General features: G+C 44.6%; 1 protein-coding gene across 1 annotated transcript; it reads right to left on the reverse strand.

The window, feature by feature from the left end:
- Positions 1-404: 404 nt before the first annotated feature.
- Positions 405-2,785, reverse strand: LOC116642429 (cationic amino acid transporter 3-like). The gene has a single exon (XM_032420841.1). It carries the CDS (start codon positions 2,331-2,333, stop codon positions 498-500), a length of 1,836 nt encoding a protein of 611 aa, XP_032276732.1. The 5' UTR covers positions 2,334-2,785; the 3' UTR covers positions 405-497.
- Between the last annotated feature and the right edge of the window lie 17,585 nt (positions 2,786-20,370).

Here is a 20,370-nt window from a genome sequence, read left to right on the forward strand (position 1 = left end):
TCATCATCAGGGAAATGCAATTTAAGACTACAGTGAGTTATTGCTTTACACCTGTCAGAATGGTTAAAATTAAAAAGACAAGAAATAACAAGTATTGGTGAGGCTGAGGAGAAAAAGGAACCATCATGCAATGTTGGTGGTTGGTGCAGTCACTATGGAGCCAGTCTGGAGGTTCCTCAACAAATTAAAAATAGAATTACCATATGATCCAGTAATTCCACTATTGGGTATTTACCCGAAGAAAACAAAAACACTCTTTCTAGTTCCATTTAATAATAATTTTTAAAGCCAGTAAGCAGACACAATTGAAAAGTAGACAAGTTTAAAAAAAAAAAAAGATAAGAAAGAGCAAAAACACATCCTTCACTCCACAATAAACACAGAGCTCTATTAGTGTTTCCCTACCAACACTCCATGGGAGGCCTAGCTTTCTGTGTGCTCAAGAGTACTCTCCACCATAGTCCAGGGAGACCAGACAGCATTTAGGTGTGATGATGTCAAATCAAACATGAACTGGCACTACTCAGTTCAACGTCCTCAGTTTGAGCCCTGACTAAAGTGGGTTTAACCCTCCACGCATGCTGGATCCCATAGCCAAAGTAGATAGCCAACCCAATCAGCATCCAGACACCAAATCGGGCCCGGGTACCAGCTGCCATCTGCATCATAAGGTAAACATTCACAAAGATGCTCAGGAGTGGGAGGAGAGGCAGAGCAGGGACCTTAAAGTAAAGGGGAGTGGAGCTCTGTGGCTTTCTACAGATGACTCCAGTGATCCCAGTGACGAGCACCAAGAGCAGCACAACCACTGTAACCAACACCGGGTCTCCAGAGAGCAGCAGACCTGGCCACTGAGCCAGCACCAGGCAGAGAAGAGTCAGCAGCAGAGCAAGCAGGGAGGCGCAAACAGAGACATCCAGGCCAGAGAGTGCAGTGGGGGTGGGGCTGCCTGGACAAAAGAGTCCCCACAGGGTCAGCTTCTCCACCACAGGTCCACTCTCCTGGTGCGCCCCTGTTGCACTGTCTTCATCCTTCATTTCAGGCTGATACCTGACGATGAGAACACAAATAGCCACCAGGGAGTAAGTAAGCAGGGTCCCAAACGACATGAGGTCCACAAGATCAGTGAGTCCAAAGAGGAATGTCACGAAAGCTGCAATAATGCCCGAGGCCACAGTGGCCACGATGGGGATGCCTGTTCTGGTGTACGTCCTGGCAAGGACACCGAACAGGAGGTCATCTGCCATCACATAGATCATCCCACAAATGAGGAACATAGAGTCCAAGATGCCGGTAGAAAGAGCACAGAGGGCTCCAATAGCCACAACATAGCGGACAGGGGCCCAGCCAATATGGAGAAATGCCTCAGCCAAGGGGCTCCCAGGCTGAAGCTGGTAGTAAGGCACCATGAGCGTAAGTGCCGCGGAGACACCAAAGTACACCAAAAAGCAGATGAGCACTGAAATCACAATGCCCATGGGGACGGAACACTTTAGATTCTGGGCTTCTTCGGCAGCGACCATAATGCTGTCAAAACCAGTAAATGCATAGAAACAGGTAGCTGTTCCACAGAGAATTCCCTTGAAGCCAAAAGGCACAAATCCTCCAGAGCTCAGAGGGCCCAAGCTAGAAGTGTCATTGAGTCTAAACATGGTCATCATGTAGTCCTCTTCTGTGAGCTTCCAGTTGTGCAGCTTCCCCTTAGTGAAGCCAGAGATGATGACAAAACCAAGAACCAAAAGGTTCACCACTGTGAACACCGTAGTAAGTGGGACAAACTCACTGGCCCTCAGAGCCAGCAATCCAGTGAGCAACACCACCAGGCCCACAGCAAAGAAGTCTGGATATTCTGTAAGGACATAGGGAACATAGAGTGAGATGTTCTCATGCAAGGTCCGAGAGATCTGGTTCCCAATCAGGTTGTCAAAAGCTAAGCTCCAGGCTCGGGCCATACTGGCCGTACCAGTAACATAGGAGAGGATGAGGTTCCAGCCAGTGATGAAAGCCCAGAGTTCACCTACAGTGACACAGTTGTAGAGATACGCAGAAGCAGACTGGGGGACCCGGGCACTAAACTCTGCATAGCATAGAGCAGCCAACACAGAAGACAGGGCGGCTACCAAAAAGCAGATCACAATGGACGGTCCTGCTTTATCACTGGCCACCTCGCCAGCCAGGACATACACACCTGCACCCACTGTGATGCCCACACCCAGGACCACTATATCCAGAGTGCTCAGGCTTCCATCAGAGGAAATCTTAGCCACGTATTGCTCCAGTGTATGTCTACGTACTAACTTTTTACCAAATCTGCAAAGTGCCTGGCACAGCATTCTAGCTGGAATCGAAGAGGATTCTAGGATTAGAGCGCTGTGGCAAGCCCAGGGAGCACAAGAGTCTCCAACTGGGTTCGGTGAGGCTGAGTTAAGCCAAGTTGGATTGGGTCTGCCGAGTTTGGATGCTCAGGCTTCAGAGCTGCTGCTTCGCTTTTCGTCTTATGTGTGCTCTCCCTCCATGATGCCTAAGATACAGTAAACAATAAATATTTACTGAACCCATATTCAACCAACCAACCAAAGCTCAGGAGTCATATGTCACCTGTTGCAGCCCAAATATCACAGAAACGGACACCAAAGGACATTACAGAAAAAATCAGCTCTGCTTTCCCCCCAGAAAAAGTGCCAAATACCTCCCAACATTCTGCTTTTTTACGCACCACATGACATAATCCCATTTGGGTTCGTCTAACTCATGTAGCTTCATGTACTAATTAAGCTGTAAGACACAACAGGGCATGAATTTATTGTGCAATAATTCACACGCGGGATGTTTGCGCAGTGCTTGGGCGTGAGTTATGACACATTAATTCACGGCCTAGAGGGCCTCGTTGCAATTACAGACCCATTTTTAAAATATCATCTGAGTTTAAAATACAAATATTGGTCCCCCAATCTTAAAACCCTTAGCCCTCAAATCAGCTAGCCAAGGTCAGATGGCACCTTGGCCCCCTTCCTCCTCGTTCTGCATCATCCATTTAGCTGTACTGATGGCCAAGGAAGTATAGTCCAACCCTTCGCCTTACCCACCTAGCCCCACAGGGGCGCTGTGAGAAGACAAGAAGAGGGAGAAAGGGGCAGGGCCTTCATAACTAACTACCTGCCATAATGGGAGGAACAGGCTGTTGGGTAAGGAAGCACGGGAGAAATGGATGCAGCGGCCAACCCAGGGTCCATGACTAAGAAGGGAGAAGAGCCAGAAAGGCCATTTCATGAATTCTGACATTCAATAAACTTCACCCAAAGCAACCAGGCAAAATTCACTACAATTTTTATGTCCACAGTTATGAGAGTGTGATGGGTAGGGTGAAAAGAAATAAGTCACCCAGCTCAGTCGCTCACAACCAAAACAATTCCTTCTGTCTCCTCCCCCTCTGGGTTCCGGGAGAAAAGGTGAGCTCACTTCTGCAGACGACTCTCCTCGCTGGCCACACCATGCTCTATAAACACCCTGCACCATCTGTGATGTCAGCCGCCAGCCACCTGGAGAATCTGCCCTGCTCTGTGAGCTTGTATTAAAACACTCACTTATAACTCCCTATTAATTTTTCACGAGGAGTTATTTTTAACTCGCTCAAACCATTGTCTGAATATGCCAAATATATTTTCTTAATGAACGAACCCGGCGTGTGGTTCCTCCTTCCCCTACTCCCCTGCTGCTATTCAAATGGTCCTCTCCTCATGGGGAGCAAGGCTTTGGATGAGCAATTCACAGCAATGCCCCGGAAATGAGTAGTGGAGAACAGAGAGAACAAAGTCATGCAACCCCCACTCTCCTCCCTACTCGGGCTTTGGTTTTGAGAGAATTTTAGGAAATCTTGTCATGGGTTTTTAAAGACAGAAAAATCAAGTCAAAATTGAAAAGTCTTCTCTACAGATTATCAAAAGGAACCCTTGGGTTATTGGGTCAGACCTTCCATCTACAAATCCATCAAGACTCCTTATTTGCTACCCATCAGTTCCAGTGTTCTGATTTACTAACGAGCACACGAGATAGATAAGGAGGGTCCATTCTTAATTCATGGAACCTTTCTACACTATAAATGTGATTGAAATGTCCCCCACTCATTCCAGGCTTCAAACCCGTCAGTGGTTCCCCACTGCCCTTCCTTTATAATGCTTCCTTCCTTCATAATCTTACCTGTACTTATTCCTCTAGCCTCATCCCCTACCCAGTTCCTGCTCCAGCTACAAGATTCTACACTCACTCTGTTTCCTTGCCTCTAATGCCCTCTCGGCCCCCTTCGCTTAGCTAAGCCCTCCTTATCTTTCAATTCCCGGCTCAGAAGTTGCCTCCCCAGGAAGGCCCCCCTTATCCTTATGCTGCCCTTCCTATGTGCTCTCATAGCAGCTGGGCTTCCCACATGTGCCATTGATCCTAATGGATCAAAATTCCAGGGGCTCCTGGGTGGCTCAGTTGGTTAAGTGTCCGACTCCTGATTTCGGCTCAGCCTTGATCTCATCGGGGATCTGCTTGAGATTCTCTCCCTTTCCCTCTCCCCCTCCCCCTGCTTGCTCTCTCTCTCTCTCTCAAATAAATAAATAAAATCTTAAAAAAAAATTCCAATTCAGCTGCCTGTCTCCTCCTCCTGAGAGTTAGGTGCTCAATAAATATTCGTTGAACAAATGTACAAACTGAGAAGAATAACCTGAAATAATCCAGAATTCCTATCTACTTGACTTTGAGATACATACCTTGTAACCAAGCAACCTTTATAAACCTGACTCAGGTAAATATATAAATGGTATTACCTTCCTTGTAGAAGGCAATCAAAATGAAAAGTGTGGAGGGAAAACCAACTGTGATAAAACCTTGACCGCAGATCATTCGTGGCAGGTATAAGCCACACACAGGTGATAAAGAATTGTTGGCCTTTGAGGACACTTGTTTTAAAAATATCGGGCTACCTTGGGTTATAGGCAACCAACCACCCACACCCAGTTAGAGAATCCCTACTTTTTCGAAGGCATCATGTCCAGAACCTATAATCTAGGCAGGATGCCCTAAGGCAGAGGCACTCACCTCAGGGGACAGAAGGAGGCCTAATGAAGACACCTGGGGAACATTTTCAAACTTTAGATCCCCTCCCTCTGAAGATTCCTGTCCACCTAGCCCCTCACTTCCCATGACTGCTGTAAGCCACCCCTACTGACAAGAAATTGTCCTATATTCAAAGGGAAGAGTTCTAAAAGCTTCCTTCACGGGAAGGCAGCCCAGTTTAGTAGGAGTAAAGGCTGTGTAGACAGACTTCAGGTTCAAATCATAACTCAACCTCTGGACAAATTAGTTCCCCTCTTGGTGCTTTAGTTTGCACAAATGGGAGTAAAAGTAAATACCTCATGGGGTTGTTGAGAGAAGTAAGTGAAATGATGCTTGGGAAGTACTCAGCTCAGTACCTAGCAAACCATATGCACGTAATATGACTACCTAATATTTAATGTTAACATCTGATCCAAAGTCCCCAAACTTTGAAAAGCAATTAATCTTTATAAATGTCCAGCCTCAAAATCATGCACTAAAATTCAAACCTGTTTGTTAGCTAGCCCTCATGAGAAAATGAAAACTGTTTTATTCCATATAATGTGCCTTGAAATTCTAAGGACTCTAATTAGACAACCTCATACATGCTGGTGCTAAACACTCTGGGGTGCTAGACTGACAGTGTTAGACCAAACATTGAAAAATGCAAGGCTTGGGGTGCTGTCTGGCTCAGTGCGTAGAGCCTCCAACTCTTGATCTGGGAGTTGTGAGTTCAAGCCCCACTTTGGGCAGGGAGCCTACTTAAAAAAAAAAAAAATAGAGGTCAAAGAAGAAAAGAAAATTACAAGGCTCAAATACAATAATTATAATACTATCTTTGTCTACAGATGCTTCATCTTATTTCTAAAAGAGGCAGTGCTGGGTACAAAGTGGTAAGAGCAAAGAACATTATGTCAAAAATTTCGGATTTGAGCCCTGGCTCTTTCACTTAACTATATAAACTCAGGTAATTTGCTCAATCCGTCTAAAACTCAGTTTCCTTGTCCTTAAGGAACCTTACTTTACTTCCCTTACTGGATTGATAAGAGAATTCAATGAGAAGACACAAACCATCACATGCTGCTGGTGGGAGTGCCACTGATGCCACCATCCTGAAGCACAGTCTCAGTGGAAGTAAGAACACACACACCCTCCCACCCCACAATCCCTCTCCTAGGTACCTACCCCAAGGAAACTCTCCTGAGTCCATAAGGAGACCCATATGAGCACGTTCATCACAAGACTGTTTGTGGTCGCAAGAGGTTAGAAGCTATGCCAGCATTCTGTTACTAGATGAATTTATAAGTAAAATGTGCTATATGCGCACGATGAAGTAACTCACAGCAGTCAGAAATAATAAAGTAGATTTACAGATAGCAACATGGGTAGATCTCAGAAACAATGTTACGTAGGAAAAGCAAAAGCAGGGTGAGGGGTATGGCACAATGCCATTTATACACATTTATACACAAAATGCTGTATGTTTGTCAAGGATACACATATATCTGCTAAAAATGTCATGTCATTCCTCTGCTTAAAGTCTTCCGCTGGTGTCTCTTTTTTAGTCAGAGTAGAAGCCAAAGTCTGCATTTACAATGGCCTACAAAGTCCTACAGTATTTGCACTGACCAAGCTACATCTCAGCCTTCGGTTTCTCCCTCTTCCCATTCATTTTTCTCTAGCCACTGGCCTCCTAACATACCAGGCAAGATCCTACCTGAGGGCCTTTGTCCTTGCCATCCCCTATAAATGGACCACTTCCACCCCAGATAGCCACGTGGTGGCTCCGTTAACTGCATTTACAAACAGCACCTTTGTAGTGAGCCTTCCTTAATCACCCCATATAAAACTGCAGTCTGCTCCTGATCACCCACAACAGACCTTAATCCCCTGCTCTGCTTTTTTTTTTCCATAGCAGCTATCACTATTTAAGGTACTGTCTGTTTTACTTATTTATTTTTCATGATTTGTCTCACTCCAACAGAATGGAAGCTCCACGAAAGCAGAACTTTATTATTTTGCTCCTGGTTGCATTCCCCATCGCTACAACTGCGCCTGACACAGTCGGCATTGTGTACTGGTTGAATGGATGAGTGTATCTAAATACACATATAGGGGCGCCTGGGTGGCACAGTCAGTTAAGCGTCTGACTCTTGGTTTCGGCTCAGGTCAGGATCTCGGGGTTCTGGGATCGAGCCCCGCATCAGGCTCTACACCTAGCGCAGAGTCTGCTTGAGACTCTCTCTCCTTCTCCCTCTGCCCTTCCACCCTGCGCGCGCGCTCGCTCTCTCTTTCTCTCTAAAATAAATAAAATATTTTTAAAAATAAAAATAAATAAATACACCTATAAAGCATGGATTGGAGGAGCGTTTGTTAAATACACTAAAGCAAGTGCCTCCCGTGAGGAGGGGAAATGAGAATAAAGATAAAGATGAAAGGAAAAAAGAAAATGCATTGAAAAGGGACCTGACAGGGGCGCCTGGGTGGTTCAGTCAGTTAAGCGTCTGCCTTCGGCTCAGGTCATGATCCCAGGGTCCTGGAATCGAGCCCCGCATCGGGCTCCCTGCTCAGCGGGAAGCCTGCTTCTCCCTCTCCCACTCCCCCTGCTTGTGTTCTCTCTCTTGCTGTCTCTCTCTGTCAAATAAGTAAATAAAATCTTAAAAAAAAGAAAAGGGACCTGACAGGAAGCGATGGTGCAAACACCCCACGACTGAGGGAGGGGACTGACCCCACTCCGAGCACTGCAGGTTCAACACAGGAATTACAGGAGATAATGTTGTGAAAGAATCTGCTACAGAGCCTGATAAACGGCAGACACTCAATAGATTTAAACTGAAGGGGATCCAGAATCCTACAATCATCAGGATGTGGAATATACAAAGAAGAAATACCTGCTAGAAAGAGGGTGGAGAACAAGGGAACATGGGGCCCCCCTCCTACTAGTTCCTTCTGAACCCATGTCCCTTTTCCCAACTCCTCTTTCTCCTTCAGCCCCTTCAACTGTCTCTGGAGGCTCCTGTGGTTGGCACTAAGGATGCTTCCACCACAGTTCTCTCTCTGGGGAACCGTCCTCAGCCACCCACCTCGCAACAAAGAGTACAACAGTGGTTCTTCACGTTTGTTGAATCACAGACTCCTCTGAGGTTGCTCACCTCAAAAAAAAAAAAAAAAAAAATGCCATACACTCTTCCCAAGTTCATCCATGGACCCTGAGCAAGAATCTCAGAGGAGGACCAACTGAATGGCAGGGTCACAGATGCTTTTGATAATTTGTTTCCCTCAAATCTGTTACGCAGGGTGGTCCTTGGGCTCTTCCCACTTTTACTGAAGATGAGTGAAAACGGGCCTACAGACAAAGTGGGAAGATATCAGAGAAGCAACCCAAAGAACAAAACACATGGGAATTAAATAATCATATTTTATGACTCCAACAGAAGCAGGCAGAACAAACAAATGAACAACCAAACTTATAGAGGAAAAAGCAAACCCATGATTAGGAATCCTGAGAAAGTCTACCTGCAATCCAGCTTATAACCATACAGAGAAACATCACCCTCAAACGCCATGTTCAGAAATGCCCTTTTTCCGTGCAATAATCTGCAATTATTCCAATGGCTTATATCAGTTCAGACACTCTGACCGAGCTGTCAGAGCCCCATCCTAATTCTCCCCCTTCCCTCGGGCCCATCACCTCCTTCCTAACTCAGCTCCTCGCATCCTGACTTACCCTTCCTGGGATGAGCCTTTGGCCTGAGTAAATTCCCTGCCCTGCCAGGGATGCCCTCCTCACTTGCTTTCTGTCCAGTCTTGACCCTCTAGCTCTTCTCAACCCTATTCTACAGTTTTGCCCCCACATCTAGGAAGCTTTTCCTAAGCCATCCTGACTGATCCCCCATCTCCAACCTTCCTCCCCTCCCCGCCCATCCTGGTGCTCAGCTGAAACTAATTTTCCCTTTCTGTCTGATGGTGTCCTGGGTGTGTCACTTACATCCCTTTACAGTCTAAAAGCTTCCAGAGGGCAGGGTCAGGATCCATATACCTCCTCCTTCTGAATTCCACACTCCCACCCCCAACCTTCACTCCCCAGGACAAGGATCTGCTCATAATTGTATGAAGCAACCAAAAGGGGCATTTAGGACAGAGGATATGAATATATAGATGCATTGATTGACTCCTATATCTTGAGATTCCTAGAAGTAGGATTTTTTTTAATTTTTTCATTTTTTTGAAAGAGAGAAAGGGCCAAAGAGAGGTGGAAACAGGAGACTGGAACATGCACAATCATCTATTTCAAGAGCATTTCCTGAGGACATTTCCTAATGAGGGCCCTGGGCCTGTGAATCTCAGTTTAATTAGGAAACAGTCTCTCCCAAAGGAGGTGCTTGGCGCAGGGGAGGTACTTAAAGAAGCGCAGAGAGAGGCCAGGGAACATGAAGCCAGCTTGTATGAATTCCATAATGCCCCCAGCTCCCTCCCGCTTCCCTCCCTCCTCCTCCCTGTGTTTCTCTCAGTCTCTGAGCTCATTCCAAACTCCAAAACAAAAGTTCCATCCCAAGTCGCCAAGAAGAACTCCTGTCAAATCCAACAATCCACCCACTAAATTGCAGGCTGTCTTGCTTTCCCAGCCAGCCCCACCCACTCTCCTCCATCCTAGAGGTCACTGTGTTCACTCCTCTGTCTCTGAGAAGGGTACTGCCCTCACTCTGGACCTCTCCTTTTCACAACATTTTTCTAAGGCAGTACGGTTCCATTGGTTCCCGTGGTTGGGTGTTAACCCTCCTGCCAGTCAGGAAGTTGGCCTTGTGGCTCCTCTTGAATGGCTTCAAAGATAGTTTGGATACCAGTTGCTTTGCTAGAAGTTTGGTAAAGACTTGAGAGGAAGGCTAATGAGGCTATTCAATAATTATTTTCAGGTGGTCAAAGTTTCAGAGATGGGGACTTTTTTTTTTTAAGATTTTATTTATTTATTTAATTGACAGAGAGAGGGAACACAAGTAGGGGGAGTGGGAGAGGGAGAAGCAGGCTTCCCACCAAGCAGGGAGCCTGATGCGGGGCTTGATCCCAAGACCCTGGGATCATGACCTGAGCCAAAAGCAGTCGCTTAGCCAACTGAGCCACCCAGGCACCCCGAGACGTGGACTTTAAATGCAACATCTCCAGAGATTATATCAATCTCTTTCTATCCAAGCACAGCTCCTTCCCTGATCCCAAATTATATATATTCTCTCATCCACCTTAAAATTTCCAGAGAATGAAAACTCCAGAGCCAATCAAACCAGTGGCTCCCAAACAAGCAAGTATGAAGTTTTCTGGATAGCTGAGCTTTCCAAGAGTTTCCAAAGTCCTCATTCAAGCAGCCCCGCAACTCTGGAAGGGGGCAGTCAGGAAAACAAGAGTAGAGGCTTTGAGTTCAGGCCAAGAGCTTGAAATAATAGCAAGTGTGATGTACGTAGTACACCCATACTTCCAAAGTGGGAACAGTTCAGAATACAGGCAAAAAATTAAACAGAGCAAAAGCCACCATGAACTCTGGGGCCAAGTCTCATACCCAAGGGTAGGAGGAATTTGTTAACAAAGCCAAAGGAAAAATGGAGTCTTCCCATTTTCTCTTTCTCTTTGTGCCTTGTCTAGAAATGTGTGTGTGTGTGTGTGTGTGTGTGTCTAATCGTGGTCATTCATTTATTCATTCAACAAATATACTGGTTCCCAATTATTCAGCACTGCTATAAGGCAAAGAAAAATACAAAAATCCCTCCACTCAAGTTGCTTACATTCCTGCAGGAGGAAGCAGACCGTAAACAAGTAATAAGAATATAGATTGTGTTGGATTTGTGATCAGTGCTACAGAGAAAGGTAAAGCAAGAGGGGCGCCTGGGTGGCTCAGTCGTTAAGCAACTGCCTTCGGCTCAGGTCATGATCCCAGGGTCCTGGGATTGAGCCCCACATCGGGCTCCCTGCTCTGCAGGAAGCCTGCTTCTCCCTCTCCCACTCCCCCTGCTCGTGTTCCCTCTCTCGCTGTGTCTCTCTCTGTCAAATAAATAAATAAAATCTTTAAAAAATAAAAAGAAAAGTAGAGCAAGAAAAGGCTAGGATGTGCTCATGGTGGGTGTTGTGATTTTAAGATGGGTGGTCCAAAACAGCCTCACATGCACATTGTTGTACAACCGTCACGAGCATCCAGCTCTGGAACTTACTCATCTTCCTCAACTGAAACTCTGTACCCATTAAACCATAACTCCCCATTTTTCCCCTCCCCGCAACCCCTGGCAACCACCATCCGACTTTCTGTCTTTATGAATTTAACTACTCTAGGTACCTCACGTAAGTGGAATCATACAATATTGTCCTTTTGTGCCAGCTTCTTTCACTTAGCATGATGTCTTCAAGGTTCATCCATGTTGTAGCATGTATCAGAATGTCCTTCCTTTTTAAGGCAGAATAATATTCCATTGTATGTATATACCACATCTTGTTTATCCATTCATCCACTGATGGGCACGCGGGTTGTGTGGGTTATGAATATGGGCGTACAAATATCTTTTTGAGTCCCTGCTTTCAATTCTGGGGGATATATACCCAGAAGTGTGATTCTTGAATCACATGATAATCATATATTTAATTTTTTGAGAAATCACCGTGCTGTTTTCCACAACGGCTGCACCATTTTACACTCCCACCAGCAATGCACAAGTGTCCCGATTTCTCAGCATCCTCACTAACACTTGTTACCTTCTGTTTCTTTGATAGCAGCCAACCCAATGGGTGTGAAGTGGCACTTGGCTATTTTTGAGGCATAACAAGGAGGCCTGTGGGGCCAGGACAGAGTGAGTGAGTGGGAAGCAGTAGGGGATGAGGTCAGAGAGAAAGGAGGAAGCCAGATCCTTCACGTAGGGTCTGAGAATCACTATGAGGACTTCGGCTTTTACTCTGGGTGTGATGGAAACCCTAGAAAAAGTGATAGTTTCCTATGTTGGCTACTGATTTTCATGTTCTTTGGACTAAGCATTGGGTTCTCAAACTAAGGAAAGGCCTCCTCCAGAGTTTGAAAACAAAACATGGAGACAAGTTTTGCAGAGACCTCAATAGATGTCTGGTGCTTCTGACAACACAGGAAGGCTAAACAAGCTGCGTTCTTGTATCTGCCTCCCTCTCTAGATGGCAAAGAAGAGATGCCATACAGCCTCTCATGGGAGAATAATATGATGGATTGCTTTCACTGAAACTGTTCACATTATGGATTATCTCTAGGCAAGATTCGATCACTTAAAAATCAAACAAGTCATTTTAGTATCATTCACTATTTTAGGTTATTCCCACCATTACTGTAGAAAAGCTGGCATGGAGATAAGGGGTGCTTTTTCTGGAACCTGGTGAAATACGTGTCTGCATACACAGGGGTAGGTAGACTCTCAGAAAGGGGACAGGAACCATGTGAATCAGGCACTTGCAATCCTTGCAGAATTAAATAGATGAATCCAGTCCCAAGCCCCAGATGCCTCAGGAAGGACTGTCAGAAATGTCTGAGATGATCAGAGCTGGAGAGAGAAAGGGCCCCAAAGGGAAGCCTGAAAACACATTTCTGAGAGGCAAAGAGTACCTCTCATAACCTCACTTCCCCCGGGCGACAGGGATGAAAGCTTCTACATCAAAATGAGAAGTCCGAGGAGTTATAGATTTTCTCAACAATAAATAATCTGGAGAGAATGGCCGCCCAACCACCGTTTATAAATGTTAGAAAATACACACTTGTGTGTGTGGGTTGGGGAGAGAAATGGAGGTAGAGAAGGAGAGAATTATGGGGTTGTCCCCACTGGGAAAGGAGGAGGGACAGAAATCAATTTTCACCATGGCATTCTTAGGATTCAAATAGGGGTTAAGGGAGAGAAGTACAATAAAACCTAGAAACCTGAATAACTAGAAACAGGCCATGTACTCCTAGGTTCTGTGTGCTGTTTTTCTTTCCATCTGAGGAAAGAAAATTCATCCTCCAGTCTCAAGTAGTATGATCACCACCCATTCCCCAGGGTAAAGAGACTCTACAGCTTGCTTCATGTCATAGTCCCCAACTCATTTCCCTGCTCTGTGGGCTCATCACAGAGGTCTTAGGTTACCTTTAAGCCTCCAAACATGTATAATAAAAGTGGGACTAGGATATAGAAGGCTGCTCTTCCTCCTCTCCTCGAGTAGAAAAATAATAGACCTAGGTAGCAAGGAAAGTTTTAGGTCATTCATTCAGTCGTTCATTCAATAAATATTAAGCATCTTCTAAATGCCAGTCCTTGTGCTTGACCCTACAAACACAATGGGGAGGAAGACCTGTTCCCTGTCTACATGCCATTCATTGTCTTTAAGAATGTTCTAATATAGGGGCACCTGGGTGGCTCAGTCAGTTAAGCATCTGCCTTCTGCTCAAGTCATGATCTCAGGGTCCTGGGATCGAGCCCTGCATTGGGCTTTCTGCTCAGCAGGGAGTCTGCTTCTCCCTCTCACTCTCCCTCTGTGCTCGCTCTCTCTCGCTTGCTCTCTCTCAAGTAAATAAAGAAAATCTTAAAAAAAAAAAAAAGAATGTTCTTATATAATATTCCTGCCCAAAATGTGTAACCTGAATCTAATGATAAAAATGATCAGTCTACAAAACAACTTTCTATAGAAAGTTGACTTTCTATAAAACAACTGACCTATGCCATTCAAGACTGTCAATGTCAGGAATGGCAGGCTGAAGAACTGCTGCAGATGAAAGGAGAATCAAGAGACATGACAATGAGATGTAATGCAGAACCCTGGATTGCACCTGGATCAGGGAGAAACATTCTACTATAAAAAAAATTGGACCATTAGTAAACTTTGAATATGGACCATATTTCATACACACATAAACACATACACACACACTGGAGAGAGCATACAAATGTAGCAAAATATTAACAATCAATCCTGGTGAAAGATAAATGGGTGTAAATTATACTGTTCTTACAACTTTCCATAGGTTTGATATTTTTCAAATGAAAAAGTTAGGAGGAAAACAAGAATGTCCCAGTAGTAAAGGTTATGGATTCTCATTCCCTGGATGACCTTTATAAACCAGCGTGCCATCACTTTTGGTTGGAACAAAACCCTACCCAGAATGATCTAGCCCCAAATCAGGAACTTCAGATCAGAGGAGTGGGTGGGAAGATAGAACTCCTTTGTCTTTGATTTACAACCAAAATTGTCAGCAAGCAAAAATGCCTAGAAAGAAACCACAACCTTGGCTCATGTTAGTAGTTATAAAAACTACATACTGTTATTGTCATTTTGTGGGACTAACACAAATTAATAAATCAAGGCCCTAGGCTTGAACTCTAAGAGGCATTGGGGAACATGTGCAGAGGCTGGAGGCAGAGAAAAATGGTATCTAGCAAATAGGGGGACCAGGTACATGTGCAAGAATTAGGGATACATGGAGGGAGGGGTGGAAGAGAACCAGAATTTGTTGAGCTGTAAGAAATGCACATATGTTATTTCGTTTAACAGCTCAATGAAATAAGTATTATTATTCCACTTTACAGACTGAGAGGTAAGACAACTGTCCTAAGCTCATACAGCCAGTAAAAATAAGACCTGGAATTCGAACTTGGTTCTTTGTTACTTCAAAGACCATATTCTTTCTACTGTAGCAGCTTACCTCCACAAAGAGTCAAGACTCTAGAGCATGGCCATTAAAGGAGTATTTGAGCCAGTTCTTATCTTTGAGCCCAGGTCATCCTCCGCCGATGTCTTCCCTTTCATCCCAAATAGATACTGATGGGCCAGAGCTACAAGTAGAGGGATCATTAAATCTGACAGCTCCATCTAGCCAGGTCCTGCTAAAATCCTAACCCAATCTGCGAGGTGGGGGGGGGGGGGGGGGGGAGGTGCCTGGCTGGCTCCTTCAGTAGAGCATCTGACTCTTGATCTCAGAGTCTTGAGTTCAAGCCCTACATTGAATGTAGAGATTACTTTAAAAAAAAAAAAAAAAAAGTAAAATCCTAACCCAATCTAGAGCCAAAATGTCTCCAGACTTTATTTTTAGATGCCAAGGAAGATTCCAAAGCATCCTCATACCTATTCCAATAGTTCCCAGATATGATTTTATAGCTAATTATAATTCCTACCCACAACTTTAACGCGTCTCTTTTTGCGTGGCTTTTAGTAGAAATATAAGATAATAGATCTCTAGATGCCAAATACGTCACCCACCTGAGATTTCCTTCATCATCCTATTCTTTCATCATTCTATCCCAAATCTTTTCTAGTGACTACCTCATTCTTGAAAAGAAAAAAAAAAACATCCTCAGTGGGTCAGGAAGTGCTAGAGAAGGCAAGGAAGCCTTCGTTCTCATTGCATAAGGAAAATGGGGATGGGGAGCAGATATTTCTAAAAATGGGAGTGCAACAGCAGGAAGATGGTTGCAATTTCCCTGAAAACCTAAAAACCTCCAGCTCTGGCCTTCCCAAACCTCAGCCGTCACCCAAGGCTTCCAGATGTTGCTGGCACACACCATTAGGAAACATCTGTCACCAAGGACAGACCCAGCTGGGACAAAGGAGAGTAGGAAGGCAGACGGTGCCAATTTAATGAGGATGGTTTAACAAAACATCTTTTTAAGCTTCCTAATTCACTTGGCCATTTGCTCCCCAGACTTGGCTGCCAATCAGGAGCAGACTGGGAATGTTAGCCAGAGAATGGCAATCCCCTCTTTATCCTTAACCCAGAAGAACCCAGTACCAGAAAAATGTCAGCTCTCCAGTCACTCCAAAATATGATTATCCCATTCCAGATCTAAAACTTCATGATGATGCTGGGAAAAAGGACTTGAGCTCTATCAGATTGATCATTCTGGTTTGAGTGTTGTTGACAACCACAGACCTGACCCAGTAGAATATAAAAAATGAGGATTAGTGTTCCCCATTGTGACCCATGTCTCTGACCAGCTCCGAACTCACAGCATCTAGAGCATTGTTAATATTTATTAATCATCCATGGAAATAAGCACAAAGACCAATGGACATGAGGCATCAATACAGACCTCTCTGTCTATTCTTGGATCTTCTCATTATTTTTTAAGGTTATTAAGAAATATGGACTTGAGATAAGGAATAATGGGTATTCTGAACATGCTATTAGCATAGGAAGATCAAAAGAGAAGATAAAGGATTGCCTTTCTATTTTAGTTTCAAAAAGAAGAAAACCCCAAATATGTCCAAAAACAAGAGCACTGACAAAGCAGCTTCTAAGGACCCTGACTTTATTCAGGGAAATTGCATAAAAATTTTTATTAAATCTAAGGAATTCCAACTGAAATCATTGGTTTCAGATATTTGGGGTTCACCAACCTAGCCCTCAATTCAATTCAGCTGACACGAAGTCACTTAGACACTTAGCACCTTGTCCACACCAGACCTCCATCTAGTAGGTTCCTACAGCTAGCAAATAACTGCATATCCAGGGCCAGCCTCCTGCCACACTTCCTGGTCTACCCCCCTGGTCCATAAAATTGGTAACTCTAAACAATGAGATCCTCTCAGCTCTCACTCAGATTCACCCAGCAGCCATCAGACAGTGCTGCCCTTCCCTGAAGCAGGATAAAGCCCTAAATCACATTCTTCCTGACTACTGCATTGCAGCAGATAACTGAAGTGTGAGTGCCCTCTACCCTCCTTCTGGAAAATGACACTTTCCTCAAGTCAAAAGACTCTCCCTCCTTCCCTCTCTCTCCCCCAACCAGACCTGCAGTTTCCTGCGTTCTATTAAATCCAAACTTCTAAGATTGCATTTCCAAGGCTTTCTTTTCACTGTTCTTCTACCACTTACTCCTACTATTAACCTTTTCTATGGCTCCTGCTTGAACAAGACAAATCTTTCCCCACACATGCACATCTTGTGGGCATTATCAGCCCTCATACAGACTGTCCCTCTCTGCCTAGAACACGCTCTTTCCAAACCCTGTTCAACATGACCCTCCTTCCAGAAGCTTCTCTGGTCACACCTACGGATAGATATCTAAGCTCTCCAGTTTGCTCTCCTTGCCCCCTGCTCTCTCCTCATGAATATCCAGTGGCATATCTCACTGGCCTAGAACTCTGCACTGGGAGAACACCCAGTTAGGGAAGAGGGCAGGAGTAGTAGCTGATGAGGTGGAGCCAAGGAGCAGAGTTCGTACCTGATGACACTTTCAGCTTGCCTTTCCTTCTCCAGCTGAAACCTGAGGTACAAAGAGTTAACTGGCCACCACCAAGGAAATACCTCAGGCTCTACAGCCCAGTTTGGCAACGTCAATGATCTAAAATCAGAACAGAGACCCAAATCTCTCTCACTACAACAAAGTGAAAGTGCAATGGAAATAACCCAAATTGGCTGAGACCAACTGCATTATCTGTGACATTTATGATTTGCTCCAGTGTCATCCCCTTGATGTGCAAAAACGGAACAGACAACACAGAGTTTATTACTTCTACTGCTTTACTTAATTTGGAAAATAAGTCACCTAATGCTTTGGCATTAGGCATCTCAAACTGCAATAACTACATGTAAGGCTAGCCTGCAGAAGGTGGGGAGTGGACAATAGTCAAACGACCAAACGGTGTGCACAACAGGATTTCACTTGTTTCAGGAGAGGGAAGTATCCATGAAATGCCCTCGTCTTGTAAGCTCCCTGAGAAAAGGATTTGCTGTATTTGCTACCATTTCTCCTGTACTATGTAAATCACTACAAAGATGGATTCTGTGGAGTTTGGGTTGGGTCTAAACTGAGAAATTGGATGGTTCCCTCAAGTAGAAACCACAAAAAGTTTCCAAGTGAGAAAGACTGGATTCAATATATTAAGGATCAGATTTCAACTAAGGGTAAATGAATACAAAAGCAAATTCCAAATTAGAAAATTCAGGCACCACAGTGATTCTTTGTGCAAAAGAATTCAAGCAAAAGCAACATTCTTCTTCCACCTTAATTAATAACACCACCGTCACCCCCAAATCACCAGGCACTCATTTACATACTGTGCAAGACAATGATGGCAAACAAAGAACTCCTTCTGGAAACTTAAAATTAAGGGCATTTCCTGGATACTTCTCTCTCCTGAAGGAACACTTCCCCACCTGCCAAAATAAGTAAAAGATACATAAACTATGAACCGGAAAGGGTATTCCTAAATCAGAAATGTACAATCAAGGCAAGGGCATGTCAAGACCCCAGATGGCTTCATAGTTGATGGAAAGTTAGAGTAGTAAGGATCTCATTTGCCAGGGTTGGCAAGACTAGGGAATATCTTTTGTGCACTGTGGGTCAGCCTGAGAAGGCTGCGTGGAAGATGCGGCATTTACCCCATCTCAGCATCTCGTATAACTGTTTCCCAGGAAAACATCAGTTCCAGCTACATCTTCAGCTTGGGCCATGATCCAATAAATAGAGCCTCTTTTTGGCCTTCCTTCCATGCCCCACCACAACTTGAACCAGTAAATCCAGTTTGACCAACTATACAGATCCAGTTAAATATTTGCTACAGATATTAATACAGATCTAGATACTAAAATATAACAATAATTCTCAGTCTTAGTCTGTGCGGAAAAGGAAAAGAGAGAGAAATCATTTCAGTGTTACTTCTGCCCTGGGGAAAGATAAGTTCAGACAGTTTCCCTGAAAGGTTGGAAAGAAAGCTGAAGTAGGAACACCTGGATGCCTCAGGTGGTTGGGCCTCTGACTCTTGGTCTCAGCTAGGGTCGTGGTCTCGGGGTCCTGGGATCAGCGCCGATCCTGTGTCAGGCACTACGCTGGGCATGGAGCCTATTTAAGATTCTTTCTCTGCCTCTCCTGCCCCTCCCCCACCATGCTAAAGCTGAAGTAACCAAATTCAGCTCATACTAAAGAAAATAAATATCCAAACTTATCTCCCAGGAGTCTTCTGAGAACAACCTCACCAAATGGATCACTTACCAGGCATTTTCCCACCTATGATTTTACTTTGTACTATATTCTGTTTGAACGTTACTTGGAAGAATCCATTCTCCCCTTTTCTAAAATAAAAACTCCTGGGGCTCCTGGGTGGCTCAGTCAGTTAAGTGTCTCAGTTCGACTCAGGTCATTATCTCAGGGTCCTGGGTTCGAGCCCTGCATCCAGGCTCCTCGATCAGTGGGGAATCTGCTTCTCCCTCTCCCTCTGCCCTTCCCCTCGCCCCTCTCTCTCTCAAATAAATAAATAATAAAATCTTTTTTAAAAATTAAAAACTAAAATAAAAACTCCTAAAAAATTAATAAAATGGGGCACCTGAGTGGCTCAGTCGGTTAAGCATCTGACCGGCTCAGGTCATAACCTTGGGGTCCTGGGATCAAGCCCTGCATCTGGCTCCCCACTTAGCAAAGAGTCTGCTAATCCCTCTCCCTCTCCCTCTGCCCCTCCCCCCACGCATGCTCTGTCTCTCTCAATTGGATAAATAAAATCTTTTTTAAAAATTAATAGGGGCGGCTGGGTGGCTCAGTCACTTGGGCGTCTGCCTTCAGCTGGGGTCGTGATCCCGGGATCAAGCCCCAAGTCGGGCTCCCTGCTCAGCGGGGAGCCTACTTCTCCCTCGCCCTCTGCTGCTCCCCCTGCTTGTGCTCTCTCTCTCTCTCTCTCTGTCAAATAAATAAGTAAAATCTTTAAAAAATTTTTTTAATTAAAATTAAATTAAATAAATAGAAACTCCTTAGGATAGAACATGCTTCGTGTTCTCTCAATGAGGCTAGAAACCCTAATTCTACAAGTAAATATTACTAGGTGCAACCAAGACTTGAACGTGAAGGCATCACAGCCCCCAAACTGTTGGCTCATTAGACCAAGAGGAAACACAGCCACCTCCTCCAACTCACCTACCTACCCTACCACCCCAGCACTACACCTCTCAAATCCCATCCCAGTCTGGCAGAGTCTGAACTCCAAGTCAGTGAAAACCCATCCTGCTGCAGACTGACACACACCAGACCAACTACATATAGACCAACTCCAACCCCCCAAATGTAGACCAAAATCTATGTAGATGTAGACCAAAATATTTGTGCTTCCTTCCTTCAATATCTATGGAGAGTCCCTGATACATGCAGACACAACACTAGTTTCATTGCACCATTATTTGGGTAAACAATCCGATAGCCAGAGCTTCTCTAGAGGCCGTATAGACTCCATATGATCTAGTATCATTCTGCGATGGTTGTGAACAAGGTGGCTTTTCTTAGTTCCTCTAGGATAACTTTTGAGAATGTTCCTCATTCACGTTTTGACACACTTACAGGTTTGGTTTCA

This window comes from Phoca vitulina, unplaced genomic scaffold (genome assembly GCF_004348235.1).
Source record: "Phoca vitulina isolate PV1807 unplaced genomic scaffold, GSC_HSeal_1.0 scaffold23, whole genome shotgun sequence".
Classification (NCBI taxonomy): Eukaryota; Metazoa; Chordata; class Mammalia; order Carnivora; family Phocidae; genus Phoca; species Phoca vitulina.

Bases quoted from the DNA above. Each gene is read 5' to 3' on its own strand.
- LOC116642429 (XM_032420841.1), bottom strand. From the start codon at position 2,333: ATGCTGTGCCAGGCACTTTGCAGATTTGGTAAAAAGTTAGTACGTAGA.